Source organism: Struthio camelus, chromosome 5 (genome assembly GCF_040807025.1).
Source record: "Struthio camelus isolate bStrCam1 chromosome 5, bStrCam1.hap1, whole genome shotgun sequence".
Classification (NCBI taxonomy): domain Eukaryota; kingdom Metazoa; phylum Chordata; class Aves; order Struthioniformes; family Struthionidae; genus Struthio; species Struthio camelus.
Window position 1 is genome coordinate 57,851,840 of NC_090946.1, and position 20,538 is coordinate 57,872,377.

The 20,538-nt window shown below is 40.0% G+C and overlaps 1 protein-coding gene across 6 annotated transcripts; it reads right to left on the reverse strand.

Moving 5' to 3' along the window:
• Positions 1-180: 180 nt before the first annotated feature.
• On the reverse strand, positions 181-20,202 carry MLH3 (mutL homolog 3). 6 transcript variants are annotated; one of them, XM_068946583.1, is made up of 13 exons: positions 20,107-20,202; positions 15,722-19,089; positions 12,452-12,550; positions 11,691-11,761; positions 10,591-10,695; positions 8,747-8,819; positions 8,028-8,099; positions 6,904-7,012; positions 4,280-4,439; positions 2,992-3,015; positions 2,696-2,774; positions 1,293-1,444; positions 181-677 (listed from the first exon to the last, which is right to left on the reverse strand). In XM_068946583.1, the coding sequence occupies exons 2-13, from the start codon at positions 19,014-19,016 to the stop codon at positions 537-539; spliced, it is 4,380 nt and encodes a 1,459-aa protein (XP_068802684.1). In that variant the 5' UTR covers positions 19,017-19,089; positions 20,107-20,202; the 3' UTR covers positions 181-536. The 6 variants fall into 6 exon arrangements, 4 of the variants coding, with proteins under 4 accessions (XP_068802684.1, XP_068802685.1, XP_068802686.1 ...); XM_068946584.1 differs by lacking the exon at positions 20,107-20,202 and adding an exon at positions 19,747-19,875; XM_068946585.1 differs by lacking the exon at positions 20,107-20,202 and adding an exon at positions 19,494-19,602.
• Between the last annotated feature and the right edge of the window lie 336 nt (positions 20,203-20,538).

Here is a 20,538-nt window from a genome sequence, read left to right on the forward strand (position 1 = left end):
TTGTACTAGGATTTAGAAATCTCACTCAAGAATAAAACGTGCAGTGAGGTAGAGAAAAGAGCTGGGTGTGTCATTCATTGCATAGCTAAATAAAAGAGAATTTTTTTAAATGTTTAGTTTGCCTGTATAAATGATGAAGCTGGTCAGTCCTCATTCCAACCACTGCCATGAGCCCAAGAAAAGAGTTTAGCATTAATTTTATTAATAAATACCTCCCCATTTTCAAAGCGCTGGCTGTATTTCTGCATTCATTAAAAATATCCTATTATGCAAAGTTCCGCTGCACTTGCTGAGGGAAAAAATACTTTAGTAACTGGAAGTGGCTGCAACTTCTTGCCTTTTATAGTCAAGCACTGACATAATGCCCAGGTTTACAATGTTAAGGAATTGCATTGAAGACGCTTCTCCAGGCTACCAGGACGGGCTCCTTCTGCCATGTTCTCCGGGCTGGCCTCTGCTTCTTAGGTCAGTACGCAGGGCAGAACTTCAGTTACTGCACTAGATGAGAAACTTAGCTCCACACAAGGTATTGCTGTCTAACAGGAAAATCTGGATCGTATCAATGCTTTCGGTGATTGCAGTTTATGGTTTTCACTTCTTTGGTTAAGTTCTTTCTTTTTCCCAAAGAGGTGCCATGCTTGTGCCATTTTCCGCAGTCTAGCCAAATTAGGTTTAGGCTGGAGGAAAAAAAATCATCATAACCAAGTAAAAAACTTCAATGTCTCCATAATCTTTGCCCTAATACAGACGTTCCCAGGGTTTTCTTCCTTATCTAATTCCACGTCCTATGCAACTTCAATTGGAAGACAGTTTCACAATTTAATACAGCATAGTGATAGCAAAGGGGAAGGGATTATAATTTGTTTTATTTAAATTTTGTTACTTCTTTCCCTTCTTCACCATTTTATGGCATCTTAAACTTCAGGGAAGTAGGTGTTTGTTTAATTAGCATATTTGCCACTAGTAGAATATCAGAGTTTAACTGTAAAACTTGGAAAACATGTAAAAAATGCAAGGATTTTAAATATACGCTTAATTAAGTACTAGTGGAACCCATTCAAGTTAATGTGACCATTTCAATGAAATATGATAAGACCCTTGCTAAAATGTTTGTAGAACAGAAGTTTCATTTTCTGTATTTTATTTTACTTGCAACAGCTATGTAGAAATTCAAGTATGAAATGGCCAGTAGTGGCACTTTTTAATTAGTCCATTTTAGTTTTAACACAGATATATGATACGCCTCTGATAACCCAGCACGTGCTGCCTTTTACCAGTGCTCCACACTGTACCTGCTTTTCCTGCTGGAGATGGTCTATGTCTGCAAGGGGCATCATGGAAGGTCTACCATGAGCGCACTGGAAGGGCAGCTGGCAAGACGACAAAGCTTCAATGAGCTGACAGCTCTCCTCCAAAGTCAAACTGTCATTAAACTTAATAGCTCCTAGAACAAGAGACAAGTTCTTGCATGTTCTGCCAGAGAGAATTCAAACCACCCAGCAAACTCCCCTCCACAACTGTTAATCTACACAATAAGAAAACATAGGGCAGCTCCTGGAGACCACAGAATAGCAGCAAAGGCTGCAGTATACCAGGCAAAGGGCTTAGCTGAATTAACCAGACTGCTGCATAAAGATCAGCTTTCCACGGCTTAAGTTGCTTCATCTAACCTAAGGCTCATGGATGGCAGGATTATTAGCTTTTGGCTTTTCAGGTGATGCTGCAAGAGGCAAATAGGCATTTTTTTTTTTTTTAATTCAGGGCTGAAGACGCAACCAATTCACAAATGAGAAAGCATTAAAACAACAAGACAGCTAATATCAGATCTGTAGGCTTTAAGACCAAATGCTAGCCCATCCTTAAGTCTTTTTTCACAAGTGGGCACTTGGGCATCTAGAGAAAAATCCAAACAACATTAAGGAGTCATTTCATAGGTGTTTGCAATTTTTAACCTTCACAGACACAGAAGACTCTGCAGTTGCATCCTGCCTTTCAGTCATGGAACTTTTTTAGGTATAAGAAGTTTTATATACCCTTTGCCATTTGTAGAATGCAGTGATATAGATGCTTTTGGGTCATGTTTACCTTTTCAGCATGAGCTTGTAATACAATTGTAACACAATATAGGGCAAAGGAAAAGGCTGGAGCTACTGCATTCTGTACCTGTAAGACCTGCTTATTTTGAGGTTTTGGAAAACCATAGTCCCTTGGAAGACACAAATTCCTACAGCAGGCCTCCAAAAATACTGTCAAGGTCACAGACACACTTAAACCAGTCTTTCGCACCACCACTTTTGGTACTTAGACAAATTAAAAATGCTTTTTGGAAGACTTTCTAAAATCTTTTCTGCTTGCTTTCCAAACAGTTCCTAGCACCTCCTTCTGCTCCTTCACAGACCAGTCATTTGAATGGTTTACAGCTCACGTGGAAGCGTGCGTATCAGAGCTGTATTCTGTCAGTGCTTCAAGTGTGGGTAAGAACGTAAATTAGACCCATACAGGAACAAATCAACGCAGTATTGATTGTCCCTCACAGTGCTGTCCAGCAAAGACCGCTTTCTCCATATCCTTATGTAACACATACAGTTTGTCCTGGAATTGCTGCAAGCACATTCTGAAAACTACTGCCCCAGGGAGCACGTTGTATAGAGGCAGAAAGGTTAAAAAAAAAAAAAAAAAAACACAGTTTCCCTACCATGACACGCTTGGGAAGCCAACACCTTCAGAAAAGTCAGTGGCAGTGTCCCTCGTGCTCCTCCTGTGGTCTGCACTAGCTAAAAGTAGCAAGAGAATGTGATCTTACTTTCCATTTAATGTGAAAACGGGAGAACTGTAACACTGAAGGAGCTAAAAATGAGGAAAAGGTAGTGGATCATCTAGCCCACATCTCTCAACTGTTGCAGTCTGATGTTTAACACAGTAACTCCCTGTGGCTCATGCAGTAAAGCTTTCCATTTTTCCAGGCAATTTTAGAAGCAGACGGCAACTCACCTCAACTTGTTCTTGAATAAACTCCTGGAAAGCAAAAGGCAAAATAATCAGTTGCTGTTTTCCCCTTTCCTTTCCCAAACACTGCTTTGTCCACATCCTTGTATATTTACTGTGTCAATGCTGGATATTCCCCAGGACAGATAATCCAGTGGCTAGTACACTGACTCTTTTGTAAGCGTGAAAGACCTTGGTGCAAGTCCTGCCCTCTCACAAGCATCTTGCTTGCCTCTAGACAAATCACTTCGTTTCAGTTTGCTATCTATCTATAAAATGAGTACAGTGGAACTCTTCTACCTCAGAGTGTTTTGGAAACCTGTTCTTTGAATAATTGCCATTTCTTCTTTGAATAACAGTCTGTGTGGCTTTCATTTCTAATGACCAACATGCAATGAATTCATAATTATTAATGGGTGTTACCAATCCTAATTTAAAAAAAAAAAAAGGATTGCAGAATAGATCTGGCAAAACGCTCATGACATCTTGAGGCTCAGGTGCTTAGGCTTCAGCTAAAGAAGAGTGCTTAATGAGGCACAGACTGGATCCCCAGCTAGGTTCAGTGCTCTTGGTGGGTCTTATTCTGTCACAGGAATAAGAAAGAGTTTAGATCACACCAAGAGAGTGCATTTTGTCTACTTCCTGATTATAGCAGGACTGGAAAAGGAAATTTAGTCAGATGCATCATCTTCTCCTATCTTCTCTTTATATTAGAGGAGATGAAGAGATGTATGGTGAGACTGGACTGATTCACAATGGCTCAGCCTAGTGGCTGAATCTAGTACTCCAGTATCTAATTTTAAGGAAGAGTCTTTAAAGCAGTTGTGGAGCAAATCTTTATAATGGAAACTGCGAGCATTTAGTGAAGGGAACAGCAGCTTTTAGAAAGCTGAACTGTCCATGTAGATTTTTCACAAAAATAACTTTAAACCCTAAAAAACAATATTTACACATCAGCAATATTAACTATTTTACTGTTAATCCAAGCACTCAGGGAAGGAGGTGAACAGTGAATTGATGAAACATCTGCACTGTACACTATTTTTTTAGTTTCTCCACTACTCCAAGTCTGCAATGGACTCTAGTCATTTATTTTATAGTTAAGGGATTTCTGTGACGAGATGTTTTAGGAGACATACATTTTGCTACTAAAAGGGATGGCATCCATGCTTGCGGAAAGACTTCTTTGTCTCTCTCATAACAGAGATACTGTTAAGATGCACCTTGGACCATTAACACAAAACAAAATCCACCATCACAAAATAATTTGCTCTTATCTATATCCACAGCTGACCTGCACAATGCTTTTAGCGACTGGTTGTCTTTTCCGTCGTATTTCATTGGCCTCTCTTTCTATAAAACATAATGGCACTTTCCCCACTAGAATCAAGGAGCTGTTGGTCTCAGGAAATGATAATTCAAGGCCTAAATCCTCCAAATTTTTGTGGCAGCATCTGGCAAAAAATAAAAATAAAAATCAGATATAAGACATCAGGGCACCTACCTCTCCGCACCTGCTAGCTAAATATTTCTGTAGTCTCCATGTAGGTTTCTTCCTGCAACAGTTCCCAATCTCCCAATCCATGCCTTGTGAGATTCCAAGTAACATGGCCTTTTCAGCCTACAGTCACCTATATTTTTCACTCCAATCAACTGTGCACATTGCATGCACCATAGCTACAAGGTCAAAGAGTTCCTGTATTATGCAGAGAGAAGCTATATGTTTAAATTTAACTTTTTTTTCCCCCTAAAGATACAATAGGTGTTTAGTTCCAGTAAAAGCTACCAAAATATTATGCACGGACACACACTCTCCACATATTACAATTACACAGGATAAAGACTGCTTTAAGTCTAATAAAATTTGTAATTTAAATTGATAAATAACAGCAAACGCTTATGATAGAAAAAATACTGTTAAGAAATTTATGCTGATTTAAAGAACTTACATCTCAATAAATAAAACAAAGAGTGCCCAGGTAAGAACAACCTCTAGTCAATTTGACATATTTTATCCTGTAGCTGAAAAAATACCACAACTGGACTTCACAATCAGATGGGAACTTGTCATCAAAATGAAAGAGAAGGAATTGCCGTTATCATCATCAGCAATAGTAGATAACAACTATAATAACATAGTTTATTTTAACTCAGGGAAGATTCACTCAGAAAAGGGTAGCGAAAACTGATTTTAGAAAAGAGACTCTTGGAACAAAAAAGAAGCTAGTTTAAAAAACTAAAATCCATTATTGAGGATAATAAAATTATTAGGTTCCACATGGAGGTGACTTGTGTAATCCTAACAAAAACAAGGAAGACATGTATAGCCTTAAGTAAGAGAGGAGAAAGGCAGGAAAGTCCTATTGGTTAAATGACAGAATCCAAGGAACTACTGAAGTCACTCAGGTCATTTTCCAAGAAAAAAGAAAAGGAAGTCAAGTTCAAGAGAGACAATAGAACCCAGTCTGCAATAATTTGTAGAGCTCAGCAGCAATTAGCTGGACAAATAGCCCAATACCCAAAATCAAGAGAGCTGCAAGTGAATCAGAGGGCCAACTGAACTATTGAATAGTAAGCACAGTTGAAGAGAAAGGTTTTTCAGGGAAGTTAAATTCTTTCATTACATCAGCCTTCACCACAGAATACAATCTTACTTTACAAGTAAGAGTAGCAATAGTATTTAGGTCTTGAACGGTGCTTTTAATTAGTAACTTTTAGTTAGCATAGTCTCACAGACTGATTATCAAGAGAGGAACTGCCAATAAATACGTGCTATTTAATAAGCAACACAAAATAAGCACCAGTAAGCTAGCACCAGTATTTGCCAGCACCAATAAACTTTTTGAATCAATTATCTTAAGTAGTAATGTAAAATCATAAGTGGGATCCCACTGTGCTGAATAGTTTAACGAGCTTCCATGAAAGCAAGCCATGCCTACTAATTTTCTTAATATGTTTGCGAAATAGCTGATACAGAAAATTAGCTTAGAGAATTATTTGGGCTTTCAAAAAGCCTTTGCTGCAGTCTCACAGAAGTGTCTAGAAATGCATATAGTTGTCAAGGACAGAGAAGTAATATTTGTCATGAATTAGAAACTGGGACAGAAAAAAAGGTACACTGGCAACAGATGGTCAGCCTTCAACATGACATGATTCCAGCTCTGTATCTTCAAATTTGTTTACTAGTGATGTGGAAAAGAAGAACAGCGAGGCAACCAAATTTGTACAAAACACAGAATGTTCACAACTGTGAATGTTAATAGAGAACTTCATCGGAACACGAAGAACAATGCAGGGAAAAAAAACACTAAACATGTGGCAGGGGATAGACAGATTTTTTAAAAACAAATATCTTTGATTAATGCTCAGTAGTTCTTTAGTAATCCACAAAAAAAAAAAGTATCTAATCTAAATTCTTGCAGTACAAAAGGTAAAATTCCTAACAGTAGCTAGTCCACCATTCTGAAACATTTGGGAAACTGTGTTCACGAGTTACTCTGTGTGGACACCTCAGATTAAGGAATGCAGTTTTTAAGGATTCACAATGCAAACTTTCCATACCCCATCCTTCTCTTCTCAGATGGTGTCTGTCAAATCATTGCCTAGATCTACAGTGTGCACTCCCATGTCCTGGTCCCCAGACAGTAGGATCTGTTGGAAACTGCTGCCCACGCATCCAGATTTTCTTCCCAGGGAAATCAGAGCATAATGCAGTAACATGGAGCTGGCACAACCGGGTTTTGTCTTGACATATTGTAATGATGTGCCTAAGAAGCAACCTATTTTACACAGTGTAGACATAGCCAATGGGTCTCTGCTCAGGAAAAATCAACAGCTGTGGTAACCTAGCAATACAGAGAGATCTTCCTGGTCAACAGAACCTTCCCCAAGAGATTAGAGCTACTCGCCCTTACTAACCGTAAGAATCTTCTTTGTTCCTCTGTTACTTCAATCTCCAAAGGGGGAGAGATGGAAGAGGACAATAATTTCTTCTTGCCGCATGCTGCAGTCTCCTTCTCATAGGAATCTGTGAATGAAACAGTCAGAAGTATCCCTTTTAGAACATTTATGCAGGCATTACCCTTAATGACCCTATGGTTTGACATGTAATCCCCTGTTTGGATTAAACAGTGACCACAGAATTCTTTCTCCTGGCACTTGCGGAGGACTGGGAATGTCACAGACCAGACATCTAGTCTCTGGGGAGGGGCTGGTTAACGTCACTTTGTTTTTTCCCACCGGTTCCAAAAAAGAGTCACCCTAAATAGCAAAAGACTACTGATATTTTTAGGTTAACTCACAGAGAGCCATTTTTTCACAGAATAATTTGATATGAATGGCATTATAATACTATTCATTAAGCATTTGTCCCTTCAGTCTTTAACTATGTTCAGTACCTGGCCAAAAGGAGTAGAGTTCCTGGAATCCTCTTTGCAGGGATTGCATAGTATTTGTTGATGAAAGAGAAGGTCAATGATTTTTAAGCACTTGATGGATGGCTATTATGCTCTTTAACACTGAAACCAAAGGCTAATGAGCTTACAGAAAACACCATTATCCCTCTCTGCAAACAGTTCCAGAATGTGGAAATTTTAGGCTTTAAGCATGGTATTCAGCTAAAAAGAAACCAAATAAACGATGCTCTTTACTCTGCATCCCATGTCTTACCCTTCATAGCATAACCACATAATCCTATTGATACTGCTCTATTTCCTCTCCATTATTTTTCTTATCAGTCTTCCCCCTCTCTCATTATGTCAGGACTATTTTAGTTTCATAATTCTGTGGGTAGGGAGTACATCTTCCGTTTCTGGAAACACTGTCACAATTTTCAGCTGCCAATACTCTAACTGCTACAAATACTGAACGCCTGCACTCTCCCAGGGATCAGAATAAAGATGACAAGCAAAGATCTTGCTTGTTCCATTCATTCCAGATTTATCCTTATTTTAAGTCAGTTAGCAAGCTTTTCTTGTAAGACAGCTCTTGTTTGCACTTTGCTGAGCCCTGATTATCTTTCCAAAGACGAGCAAAATCCTCACCTGCAATAAGCTGCTCCAGGCGGATCCGTTCATGAGCTGCATGTTGGTCCACCAAAACCAAGAGGTTTCCACCTAAAAACGTATCAGAAAACATTAGAAATAGGCCTCTTCGTACCAGACAGCTGTGCAGGCTGTGAAGGAGAATGACCCCTCCCCATAAGCCACATTTAGAAGATAACATCAGCCAGTTTTACAGACACGAAGTGAGGAGGAGGCTGCGTTAGCAGAACATAAAGTCACTACAGAACTGAAATTCAGCAGTCCAAATATGGCATTTAAATTAAGGGTAATCAGAGTGAGTTTGAAAACTGTGTCTAATGACATCTTCGTCTAACTCAAAAATAACAGCTACGGTAATAAACAACTGCTCTGTTTAATACAGACTTTAAAACATTATGAAACTACTGATTTTCAATGCCTTTTTTATACAGCTCCAGAAAGCTTCGGTAATGAATATATCCAGGCACTGTGAACATAATCTGAAAGACGTTAGTAATTCGAGTATAATCTATTTTTATAACGCTAATCTGAAAGCAGGAGGAACATTCAATAACATCCAAAATAAAGAGAAAGACGATCCAGGAAATTTCAAATGAAGGCTAACGTTTTCCTCTACTCACAATACTAACTAAGGCACGAAGATAATACAAGTAGGACACTGTTCCCTCTGCAATGAAACTGCACTTGAGAGCTTCCTCAACATTAATAACTACTCTTACCTGCCTTTTTATCCATTTCATTCCTAGTGTTGATTAAACATGCGATAAATTTATTGTCCACTTGCTGAAGAACCTGTAAGATATTCAGAACAATCGCTACCCAGTGGTAAAACAATTTTAAAACTAAGGTAAACAATAGACAATCAAAACGGATCAATTACAGAGAAGAGCTATTAGGATGATTAGGGGAGTGGAAATCACATCTAACTAGAGACGCTTAAAGATTTGACAATTAAAGATAGAAGATTTGGTCTAGCAAAATTAAGGCTAAAAAGATATATAATGATTCTTTATAAATACATTGGGGGTAAATATGGAACAGGTACGGTTATTTAAGCTAAAGAATATACTGGAAGAAGATCAAATGACCATAAATTGGTCATAGTCTGGAACTAAGAGAACATTTCAAAACGTCAAAGAAAAGCATTGTGGATGCACCTTCCCTGGAAGCATCAGAAAACAACCAGAGCTACAGACAGAATACTGGGCAATAACGTATACGCTTTGAATATCTATTTAAAGTAACAAACGTGATGTTAGGGAGGAATTTCTCTCCAAATCAGATGCACAAGAGCTCACTGAATACTCTGTCTCAGAACACGTGCATGCTCCACCTCCTAGGTAAAAATGAACAGATAATTGCATTTCCTTGAAGGGATGCAAGACATTAATGATCTTTTTTATTCTCTTCCTGTGGCACGATGCAACATTTTGTGCTTTTGGTCTTTTCTACAGAGATTCTTATAATTGCTATAAGGTACTGAAGGTGTTATTAGCTTCTTCAGAGAAAGGGCAGGTGGTAATTTTTTCCAGCTTTATCTTCCTAAGTACTTCAAAGGAAAGCACTACTCAGGTAGTTAACCACAGAACTGCTAGGTAAGTTTTAAAGAGCAGCTCTTACTACGAGAAATGCAAAGAAAAATGGTATCCTCTGTTTTTCAGCTTTCCTCTCCTGTCTTTTTGAGACATATCTGTCTCCTCTAATAACTTTATTTCCTCCCCTTACTACTGCACACAGATACGTAAGAGAGAATCATTTGTATCCTTGAGTGTCTTGGAGATCAACAAGACACTTTACCATGTTCCACCCAGTCACAACCACAGTCTCTAAATCAGGAATCTGATCACATGAGAATAATGCTAACTTTTCCTGTAAGCCTTTAGTAGATAAGAAGGAAGGGAGGGAAAGAATTCACTTTGACATTTTTATCCAGACAGACCATCCGAGGATAGAAGCTGAAAGCGTACATTTACATTAGCTTTTTAGTTTATAATCAAAATATTTGATAAATAAGCACGAAAACACAGTTAAGCTTCATGCTGTAGTGCCATTTTTAAGAATCACTTTTCAGAGCAGATATAAGTCTTAAAAGGAAATTTCAAGTCTTTCCATGAAATCTGAGATTTGCTGTTGAAACCGCTCTGCTGAAGAATTAACCTTCTAAGATCAATAAAAATAAAACACACAGGACATAGATTTTGGGGGCATATTAACTAAACAAATGCCCACAATAAATGTAAAAAACTGCCTGTTGAACTGTCACTTAGGGCCCAACAGTGTTTCAAAGCAGCAGTAACAGGGCAGGGCTGCCTCTTGATTTGATTTAACCATCTAGTCAAGGAATTTTAGAGTCACTTTGCAGATAGTTGTTTATCCATGAAAAGATACCAAGATCTGGCTCAATATACATGCCTGCTGTCTTGTACCAACCAAGAATTCTATCCAAGCCTGTGAAAATTAAGGTTACGAACAATGTCCCTGGATACCTCTTTCCTACAAAGCAGAAACATCAGCAAATCCCATCTGCTGAGTGAGAATTTTGGGGTGAAAGCTCTTATTGTACCTGCATTGAATGAATCATGTCTTTGGTGAAACGATAAGGATACAAGATATTATGAATTTTCACAGCCAGATTCTCAGCCTGACCGCTGGTCACATCAACAGCAATCTGTAAAAACAGAATTACATGGACAATTTACAGGATTAAGCAGTCAATAGAGGATATGGCAACCAAAAAAAAAAAAAAACAAATAACCAGTTTTAAAACTCTTCTGGAAAGAGCTCTTTGTATTTTGAAAAACTGAGCTTTCTAACAAGAATAGCACTAGTCAAAGATACCATCTGATAATCACTCTACTTTCGTCCCTGCTTTCCTATCTGGATAGTACATACTAACTTCAATCCATTCAGCTAATTTCAAGAACCTATCAGAAAATCTGAAGTTAATTATCAGGCTACGCAGGCTCCCAATGGATTGTATTATAAAAGATGTATCACCCGAAATGACTCAGAGCACCTGTTACTGTAACAACTGAACTGAACTGCTTTTTTTCAGAAACTCACCAGCAGGTGGTTTGCTACTCCATCTCTATTGTTTGCAGGTGGAAATGGTTACATACATATGTTTACACACACAGAGCATGATGATTAAAGATAATGCTACCTCGTGACAACAAAGGAAGTCTTTCTAAAAGCTCCAACATTGTTCCCCTCTCACATGCTATAATCTTGCCAGGCTATAAAAACAACCACAGTAAAATACAGTTTTAAGATTCCCTTGCATCCCACAGAAGAAAGATAGGTTGTTTTTCTCTCTCCACAAAGAGGACAGACACTACCTTACAATTTTGCCATCAGATAACATTTCATTTTAAGAGGACTGTTTCTGCAGAGGGAAAGACAGCTTACAATAATATTTTGCTTTTCAAATAACATAAGGCATAAGATTAGCCAGATACTTTTTTCTCTGAAGTTGAATGAATCCACAGAAATGACTTACTTATAAGCAATAAAAAGATATATCTTCCAAGGCTAGAGTCTGATATTTAGCTGAATAAGTTATATGCAACAGTTACAACATTTGCAATTTTGGTCTCCATGTCAGAAAATAACAGAAGGATAAAACAACTCCTATTTTAGCATTAGATGCAAGATAATACTCACCTCTGGGCAGCGAACAAAAACAGGATTATCCCATTCTGAAAGCAATGACTGGAGAGACTCCCCTTCAGTATCTAGGAAATGATATATAGATAACATAGGGACTAGCACCATCCAGAATGTGTTTCAATAGAAGGTACAGGATGTTTTCTTTCCAATATTTTGGGTACCTCTACCCCACACTGATTTTATTCTATTTTGTTTTCCCTTAGAAAAAGGAAGAATGAAAGATAAATAATGGAGCATGGGACTGGATTCCTCTATTGTCTGTTTTAACCAGAACTCTAGGCAGCTTTCTGACTCTTAAGTGTGCTGCACCACAGTTCAGTAGGCCCTGGAAATGAAGGTTTAAAGAAAAAAAAGACCGGTTCTGCTACTTACTCCTTCTGAACAAAGCCACATACCAAAAAGGTGATTTCATCCTTTCCAACACAAAAAAATTGTTAGGATTGAAGCTATTTTTTCCATTCCAAGGCTGGAATGAGTACAAAGAAGGGAGTAGGTAATTACTCTTTAAACTAGTGACATAATTCAACAAAGAACTGGGTATTTCATCCTGTAAATAAGTACCCCCTAACCTGCCTTCAACCCTAAAAGATTTTTCTTTCCAGTTCTAGGTTTGAGATGACTCACACAGTCCCATTGTTAACAGACCTTGAGTAATTCTGGGTTCCTGTTGGGACATCTGGGAGAATTCTTTGATTTTTTTTTTTTTTTTTTTTTTTTTTACCACAGTACACTATGTCCTGGAAAGCTCGCCCTACCTCTCAGATCCTGGCTTGCTACAGTCCTCTCTTTCCGAGGTCTAGGAAGGAAGGGTAGCACAATCTCACTTCTAAAGGGATGGCACCTGCACTGAGCCCCTAAACGCAATATAAATTTACTGCTGCAGATTCAATAGCATGCAAAATTACAAAAAGCTATACAATTATTATTATATTCTCATAAATGAGTGTGTGCTTAGTCCTGTGCAAATTAGAGTACGCACATAATTTGCAATCTAACACTGAGAAATAACAGTACATATGTAAAATGCTGAGAATAACCAGAGAGATTCGCACCAGGAAATGCCTTTTAATATATATTAATATTTCTATCTAGCAACATTTCTAAGGTGACTGGAAGAACCCTTGTGGCTTGACTAAAACAGGCTATTTTAAGGAAGGATTTAAACGAGGCCTAGGAAACTGAATATAGAAAGAGGCACCTTCATAAATATTGCCACACTCTAGCCATATGTAACCAAGACCAAACACAGGCAAGGTATGCTTACATTGTGTGCTTTATATGAAGTGCAACAAAGTGATTTATAAAGAGACTGACAAATACCAGGCAAAGCTTTTAAAGGTATTTTAGTGTCTTGAGTTAGGAGTAGGCGTTCAATGGAGTTTTCAGAAGGGCTTCGATGTATAATTCCCACTTACTTATTTGGATCCTCGAGGAGTGGTTGCATCCACTTAAAATTGGCTCTCAGTGAACGAACATACTGTTCAAGTTAAGATTATAATGGGTCTCACATGTAAATCAGACCTACTGAATACTTAAAAGGAAAAAGTCCACAGATTACAAAGATACTGAGGAAAAATAGTATTGACAATGTCATGCATGAAGTTCTTCCCTCTCAGTCAGTAGTCAGTAGGCACAATGGTCAGCATAGTAACTTCATTCAAATGCTCACTAATTCAACAAACAAAATACTCTTGTCCCTGGATATATCTGTTTGCTGAAGACTCCATGCATTTTTTAGATGTTGTGCAGGACAAATAAAAATTTGAGTAATTACATTGATCCGTAATTTCTTCTGCAAGCAAGTACAGGACTATCAAGCACTTCTTGTTCTAAATTCTGTCTACATTTGCTATTAAGGAATTCTCCCTTTACCTTCAAAGACTGTACTGCAGAGGTGAATGAAGGGGCTCTTGTTAGTCAGTCAGTTATACTCATAAAGAAACTAGGGATCCTTTCAGACAAGAGAGGAAGAGTATGGCTGAGAGACCTGCTACAGTGCCTCTCACGCAAAGAGAAAAGAAAAAGAGATGAAGGAAATAAAAGCAACGGCTATACACTAATAGGTGTTCCTATATAATGGTGAATCTGAAGGTAAACAATATTTAGAACAAGGCATAGGCTAATGTAGAATTTGTGTTTGTTTGTTTTATTCTGTTTCATCTTTTGCAAATGTACAAGGCCGCACCCTGGCTGACAAATTCACACTCCCAGGCTACTGAATGACCTTCTATTCATATGAGACAGATGAACAAACACTGCTCGATGCTGTTTAAAGAGAGCAACAGAGGTACATAAACTCCCTGTGGTTTTCTTTCTCATCGACTTCAGTTAAGACTTCTGGATGCTGAGTTAGTTGAGCTACGTACTGAGCAACTTATACAGACACTAGACAATGAATACTTTCAGGACAGCTGCCATTACGGTGACTTCTGCAAGACTGTCCTTCTTAAAAATAGGCTGCTACTTTAATCATCACAATTATCTCCACAATTAGTGCAAGCAAAAGTTTAGTCCCAAAGAAAAGAGAAGGCATACAGTAAAGTTTGTCAGGTATCAAAACACTCCTGCCTTCTCTATTTTCAGGAAGGCCAGAACTGTCAGTCTACCACCACCGTTGTCAATATTTAGTACAGTAATCAGGAACTTGTAAAAATAGAAAACCACAAGTCACTGAGACGACATGAGATATCACAGTTAGCCTAACAACATGTTCCAACCCAACCAGAAATGATTTAATGACATTACAAGCCTGCACTGTTATCAAGATTATAAAGAAAAGTGGCTGAGATTTCCAACACAGTGGTAAACATTTCACCCTTCCTTTGGTACAATTCAGACTTCTATTCTTTGTGAAGTAACAATGAATTAATAAAGTTCCCTTCTACCAAGAAATTAAGGGTGTGCATTCAGGAAAAGTGGCAGAGTGATAAAGCTAAGGAAAACCAGCTGTGTGCTGATAAGCGTCGTTTGAAAAGGTTCTATGAGATCCTACAGCCACTATATAGACCCTTGGCTGTTGGCTTCAGTCCAGTATAGAGCAATGATAGTTCTACCCCAAGGACTGACAAGATGCAAATCCTCTCAGGAATCTCTGAATTGGCAGTCCAGCATAGGAAATTAACTCATCATCCAATTATCACAAAACCCAGCCACAGGCTCTCTTTCTAAACAGACTTCACTGCTGGAGACCGTTAAGACTACTCTCTTCCCTAGTAAAAAGAGAAGATGGCCCAATGTGATTTGTGCTAAGCTGCGGCAAACTGAACAATTCTACCTAAATTACACTTTGACAGAACTGTTATAGCTATTGCCATGGAAAGATATTACTCCACAAGTTCACAGAAGCATCTATCATCCTCCTATATGAACACAAATCCAGTATTTTATACATAATGAAAAAAGATTAATTTCTCTGCTTCTTGTTTCAGAGAGAATCCTTGCTCAAGACATACGCTATTCATAAAGTTAAGATTGTCTTGCCCAGTAGCCAGTGAGAATTTAGAGCAGGCAGAAATATTATTAATATGATTCTTCTGACAAGTAACATTTTTTATGAAGGCTGAAAAAAAGATCATTTTTATAGTTTAGTATGGGAGTTAACACTAATAACATATACTTAAAAACATGGCCATTTAGGACAAAATGTAAAAAAAAAAAAAAGAAAATCTGGTATGCTTACTTTGATGTCTCTCATTCTATATGTGACAGCAATTATATATAATTGTGATCACAATAAATGCCATGACGCTCAGAAAAAAACAGGCAGTTGTCTGTTAATTGATATGATGCTAACATTTCTTTTCAATGTTTAATTAAAAATTATCTTTCAGTATCTTAAATTTTAGCGTTTTACTGCTTCTATATTGACTCCAACGCTTTTCTGTTTTCCATACAGCTATTATTACATTTAAGGCAACGGGTGCTTCCACATGAACTGTCAGGCACTGCCAGCAAGATATTTTATTCATCTAGTAAAATGCAAACTTTTCCTCATCCCTTTTTTAGGACAAAAAAAATCCTCTTACCATTCTCTGAGACAACATTCACAGCCATTGTTGTTATATCTTTAGTGCAGGCAGCTTGAAACTCTTCAGTAGGAGGAGCGTAAGTGCTCAGTCCAGTTGTTTTATTGATGTATACTGTCTTACCTGACGAAACATCAAAATCTTGCAGCCAGTCAGAAAAACACGAATCATTCTTGGGATCACCCGTACTTCTGTCATCTGCAGAGAATTCCAAGCTACTTTGGACAGTCATTTGGGGAACCTCAGCAGCTTTCAAAGTTTCTTTTGAGGATTCACCTAACATACTTCTATCTTTACAGATGACATTAGAACAACCTTTTTTATCAGGCAGTGATAAAACACTGCCTGAGGAGATTGTGTACTCCTGTTCAGTGCTGCTGAGTGGTGACTCAGTATTTTCCACGGACTCTGCTCTTGTACTGTCCAACTGCCAGGGAGTATCCCCCTTGGAAAAGCCAAAACAATTTCTTGTTGTTTTTTCCGTGGTGGATTTATACATTTGACAACCATTACACAAAAAATCATTATTTGAAGATTCAAGATCGAATGAGCTGCTACCTCTTCTACTTGAATCCGATTGGAATTGTTCACCAAGGTGTTCTACTTCTCTGTGGTCGCTTTTCATTCTGGACAGTTTAGATGCTAATGATCCCAGAGATCTTGCACTACTCACATTTTTTTTAGAAACCTGAGAGTACTCAGTCAATGTGAAAGGACTTTTACTCTGACAAAGCACTTGTCTGTTGAATAACGTTTCTTCGCTGCTGAATATGGTCTCTTCCAAAGAACCAAGAATTTGGCTACTATTATTAGAATCTGTACATTCCAAAGCTGGAGTTTCACAAATGGGCAGGTTACTATGATTGTCATTCTGATTCTTTGAAGAGTCAAGGTTAGCTTGTGAATTAAAAAATGGGAGACCACATTCACGCTTATCTGGCAACGGTAGTGTACACTTGACTCTCCCATAATATCTCCTGAACTTTTCTAATGAACCCAGCTGCATGGACAAGCTCAGCTTCTTACAGGGCTGAGATCTTGGTTCAGCTATTTGTCTTCCACTGCTTTTCATAATTTTATGCTGAGGAATACCAGAAGACGTTGCCAATGGCAATTCTCTGATGTTCAGTGTCACGCAATGCCTTTTGCCAGCTGCAGTCGGCATGGCTATCCCCTCACTCACCTGATTTGTCAAAGTTTTGTTCTCCAGGCGCTTATTGCCATCAGCCATGCACATTTCTCTGTTGTAAGGAAGCCTATGTTCTTTATTTATATTACTGGAAATATCCTTAACATTTAAAGAATGAATTGGAAAATTCACTTTATCTCCAAAAATATCCATAGCACTGACAGGGCCAGGTCTAGAGTGTGTATTTAATGCAAGATGTGTTTCTATTTGTTCACAGTCACGTGGCGGCTCACTTCGCATAACATGTGTTATAAGGCCCGTAGAACACAGTTTTAATGGTATTGAACTAACAGCTCCTCTGCCAGCACCATCTGTCATTTCAGTTGTTTCCCTCTTTCCTTTCCTCGTATTGCACATTCCCATCAATGAACTTCCAGTGATAATTTCAGGTCCTACTACTGTTTCAGTAGGGTCTTCTAGTCTCTCAGATGACCACTGAGTAAAACTGTTATTTAAGTTATGGACGGTATTGCTTTTCTGCACTACTTTGTCTTGCTGGCTTCCCACATCTTTTACACAATTCTCTGCACAATGCTGCAGGTCATCGCAATGGTCTGTTTCTATTTTTTCTGATCTGGCCCCTTCACTGGGAGAGGAGTAGAGATTTTCTGAAGATTTGAGATCAGAATCAAACACCTTTTGGGAACTGTTAGTGTCTTTTGTTTCCTGTTCTGAGATATCTGATATACTGACATCAGAAGCGGTGCTATCTTTGTTGGCCAGCAGAATCTCTGTTTTATTGTTCCTACACACGTCAGTTGGTTCAGCCATCATTTGATTTGGGGTGATTTCAGTTTCCTCTGGATTTCCATTTGACTCAAAATGACTGGAAGACTTTTTTCCAGTCACTGATTTCCTTTTGACATCTTTGGACTGCAAGTTAAACATTTCATAAGAATCCACAATTTCATCACAGGCTTTCTTAAAACTCTCTTGGATGTTCTTCTCCTCAGAGAGTGAAGGTTTCAGAACTGGGACACTATATAAACAAAAGTCATTATCTTCATTGAATTCTCTGATGTCTTCACTACACGGTTCAATAAATAAGTGTTCTCGTTTTAAAAATATTTTCACTCCTTCCTCAACGCAAGTTAGAAGAACATCCCAGTTATGGAACTCGATTAGAGTTTTTGCAGGGTCCAGACACACATCATAGTCACTGTACTGACAAGTCACATTGAGAACAAAGATTCCATGCAACTCGGGGCCACAGCGATGGCGACCAGGACTTGAACTAGTCTGTCTGCTGGCAGGGACACTTTTTGCCTTGCAAATAACACTTTCTTTTCTTAACAAAAAATCAATTAGTTTATGTAATCTTGTCTTTAAAATCAGCCTTCTATTCACATACAAGAACTGCATATTCTTGTTATAATGTCCTTCAGAACTGATATAACCACTTAGTTCAAATCCCCCAGACTTATGACTTATTTCCCGTAACTTCTGTGATTTGCCCAGTCCATAAATTTGACAAAAACGAGAATATACATCTCGTGTCTTAGGGAGCTGAAGCACCATAGAACAAGAGGCATCATTCCTTAAAGAGAGCGAAACAGAAGGATGCATCAGTGAAATAGCCTCTACTTTCTGTCTTACTCTCTCAAATTCCAAGATTGGATCCATACACTTCCTCCTCACTGGTAACTGATGGAACAGATTGCACACAGTCACTGTAGTTCCTCCACTTGGTCTGCTCAGTTCAGCTTCACAGACTTCCAACGCTTGCCCATTGTGAAACAGTTTCACAAAAGTTTTTGCTGTCCTATTGGTCTTAGATGAAACTTCCACTATGCTGGCCATGTTTGCTATGCTTGCCACAGCCTCCCCTCTAAAGCCATAGAATTTCAGGTTCTCTAAGTCTTCCACTGAGCTGCATTTACTAGTGAAGTACCGTCTTCCCATTTTATTTAAGTCTTCTCTCCCCATCCCAGAACCATTGTCCACCACCTGGATCTTAAAAGCTTCCAAATCCACCCTGACAGCTATGCATGTTGCTTTGGCATCAATGCTATTGAGGACAAGCTCCTCAACACACTGCCCCAGTGAGCTGATAGTCACTCCAGAACGCAGCCTGGCTCGCACATCTTCTACCAGACGTTTGATCATGTCAAAACTGGGCAGATGACAAAGTCAAGAAACTGCAGCAAGCTCACTCATCCATATTTGTCAAAACAATTCCCTGGGTGAAAAAAAAAAAAAAAAAGAAAAGAAAGAAAGAAAGAAGGAAAGAAAAATTAAAATTATGGGCATGAAAGATCTCTTATTTATTGTACTCACCCTCATAAATACATTTTTGTTTGTTTTTCTGGTACTCAAAGGCTTTTCTATGACTACTTTCCTGCTCCAGGACTGACTACACATCAGCTGGTGCCTTCTGGGTAAAAGGCCAAAACCAGAATCTATGCTCCTTAGTAGCTACACACTTGTTTCCCGAATTTATCATCCCTAAAAGAAAATCCAACCACAATGAGGCCAAACTCAACTGACCTGCAAGCAAAAGGCTTCTGTTTCCCTCTGTATCAAAGATATGTACTGAGTATCACCAGGAATCAGGCTTGAAAGCTGCTTTCCTCTCATATTTACCTCAGATCTCCTCACATACATTCATGATGTCTCATTCTGGCCAGAGAGTATCTGCTGCTATTTGTCCAAGGGAAGAAAAGCTGGCTCAAGAACGGAGGTGGGATACTAAGCTGTTTATATAAACGAGATCCCAATAATTTCCCGGCTTTTCTTTGACGACTACTGGTTTCTTAGGGGTATGCAAGGGAATACACGATTTTTCCTTGCCCCCCACACGCAGGGCTCCCCTCGCAGTCTAGTAAGCGCTGCTCACCCTCGTTGGCGCTCTCCCCCTCCTGCAAAGCCCGAGGCGGGTTTCCAAGGGCAGAGGAGGGCAGCGGCGCCCCGTGCCCACACTCGTTAGCGCCGCGGCGCGCGGGTGCCGCGGGCGGGCACGACGGTCAGCCCGCTTTCCCCTCCCCGCCAGGGACTCTGCCCCCCGCGAGCCCAGAAGCGCGAAGCGAGGCCCTGGCAGGCAGGGGGCGAAGGGCGGTGACGGCCCACTGACAGACGGGCCCGGCAGCAGAGCAGGCCCCGCTCCCCCGGCGCCTCCCCGCACCGCGCCGCTCCCCCCCTCAGCGCCCGCCGGCCTGGAGGCTGCGCGGCCCCGCAACGGCCGCGGCGCGAGACCAACCGTCGCGGGCTCCGCGGCGCGCACGCGGCTCCTGCGGCAGGGCAGCGCCGCGCCGGCTGACGGCCCGCGCGGGCACACGCACCGCGCCTGCGCGCCAGAGGTCTTGGGAAGGGCGGAAACGGCACGAGGACTACGATGCCCATCACACCTTGCGCCTCGCGGGCGGTGCATGCTGGGAGCTGTAGTTTCCGGGGCCGTGCTGCCATATTGCCGGCTGTTTCTCACCCAGGCCGGAGCAGGGCGCTGGCCGGGTGGGTCACCCAGGGAGGGGGCCGTGTAACGTCACTCCGTGGGGACCAGCTTTTCCTCGCGGGTGGAGGCAGGCTGGAGCACCCTACCTGTGCGAGTGGGGGGTGGGCGGTGGTCACTGTGGTTGCAGTCCCCATCCTGCTCCACAGTTCACTGGGAATGGGGTGGGGAGGGAAGCAGCTG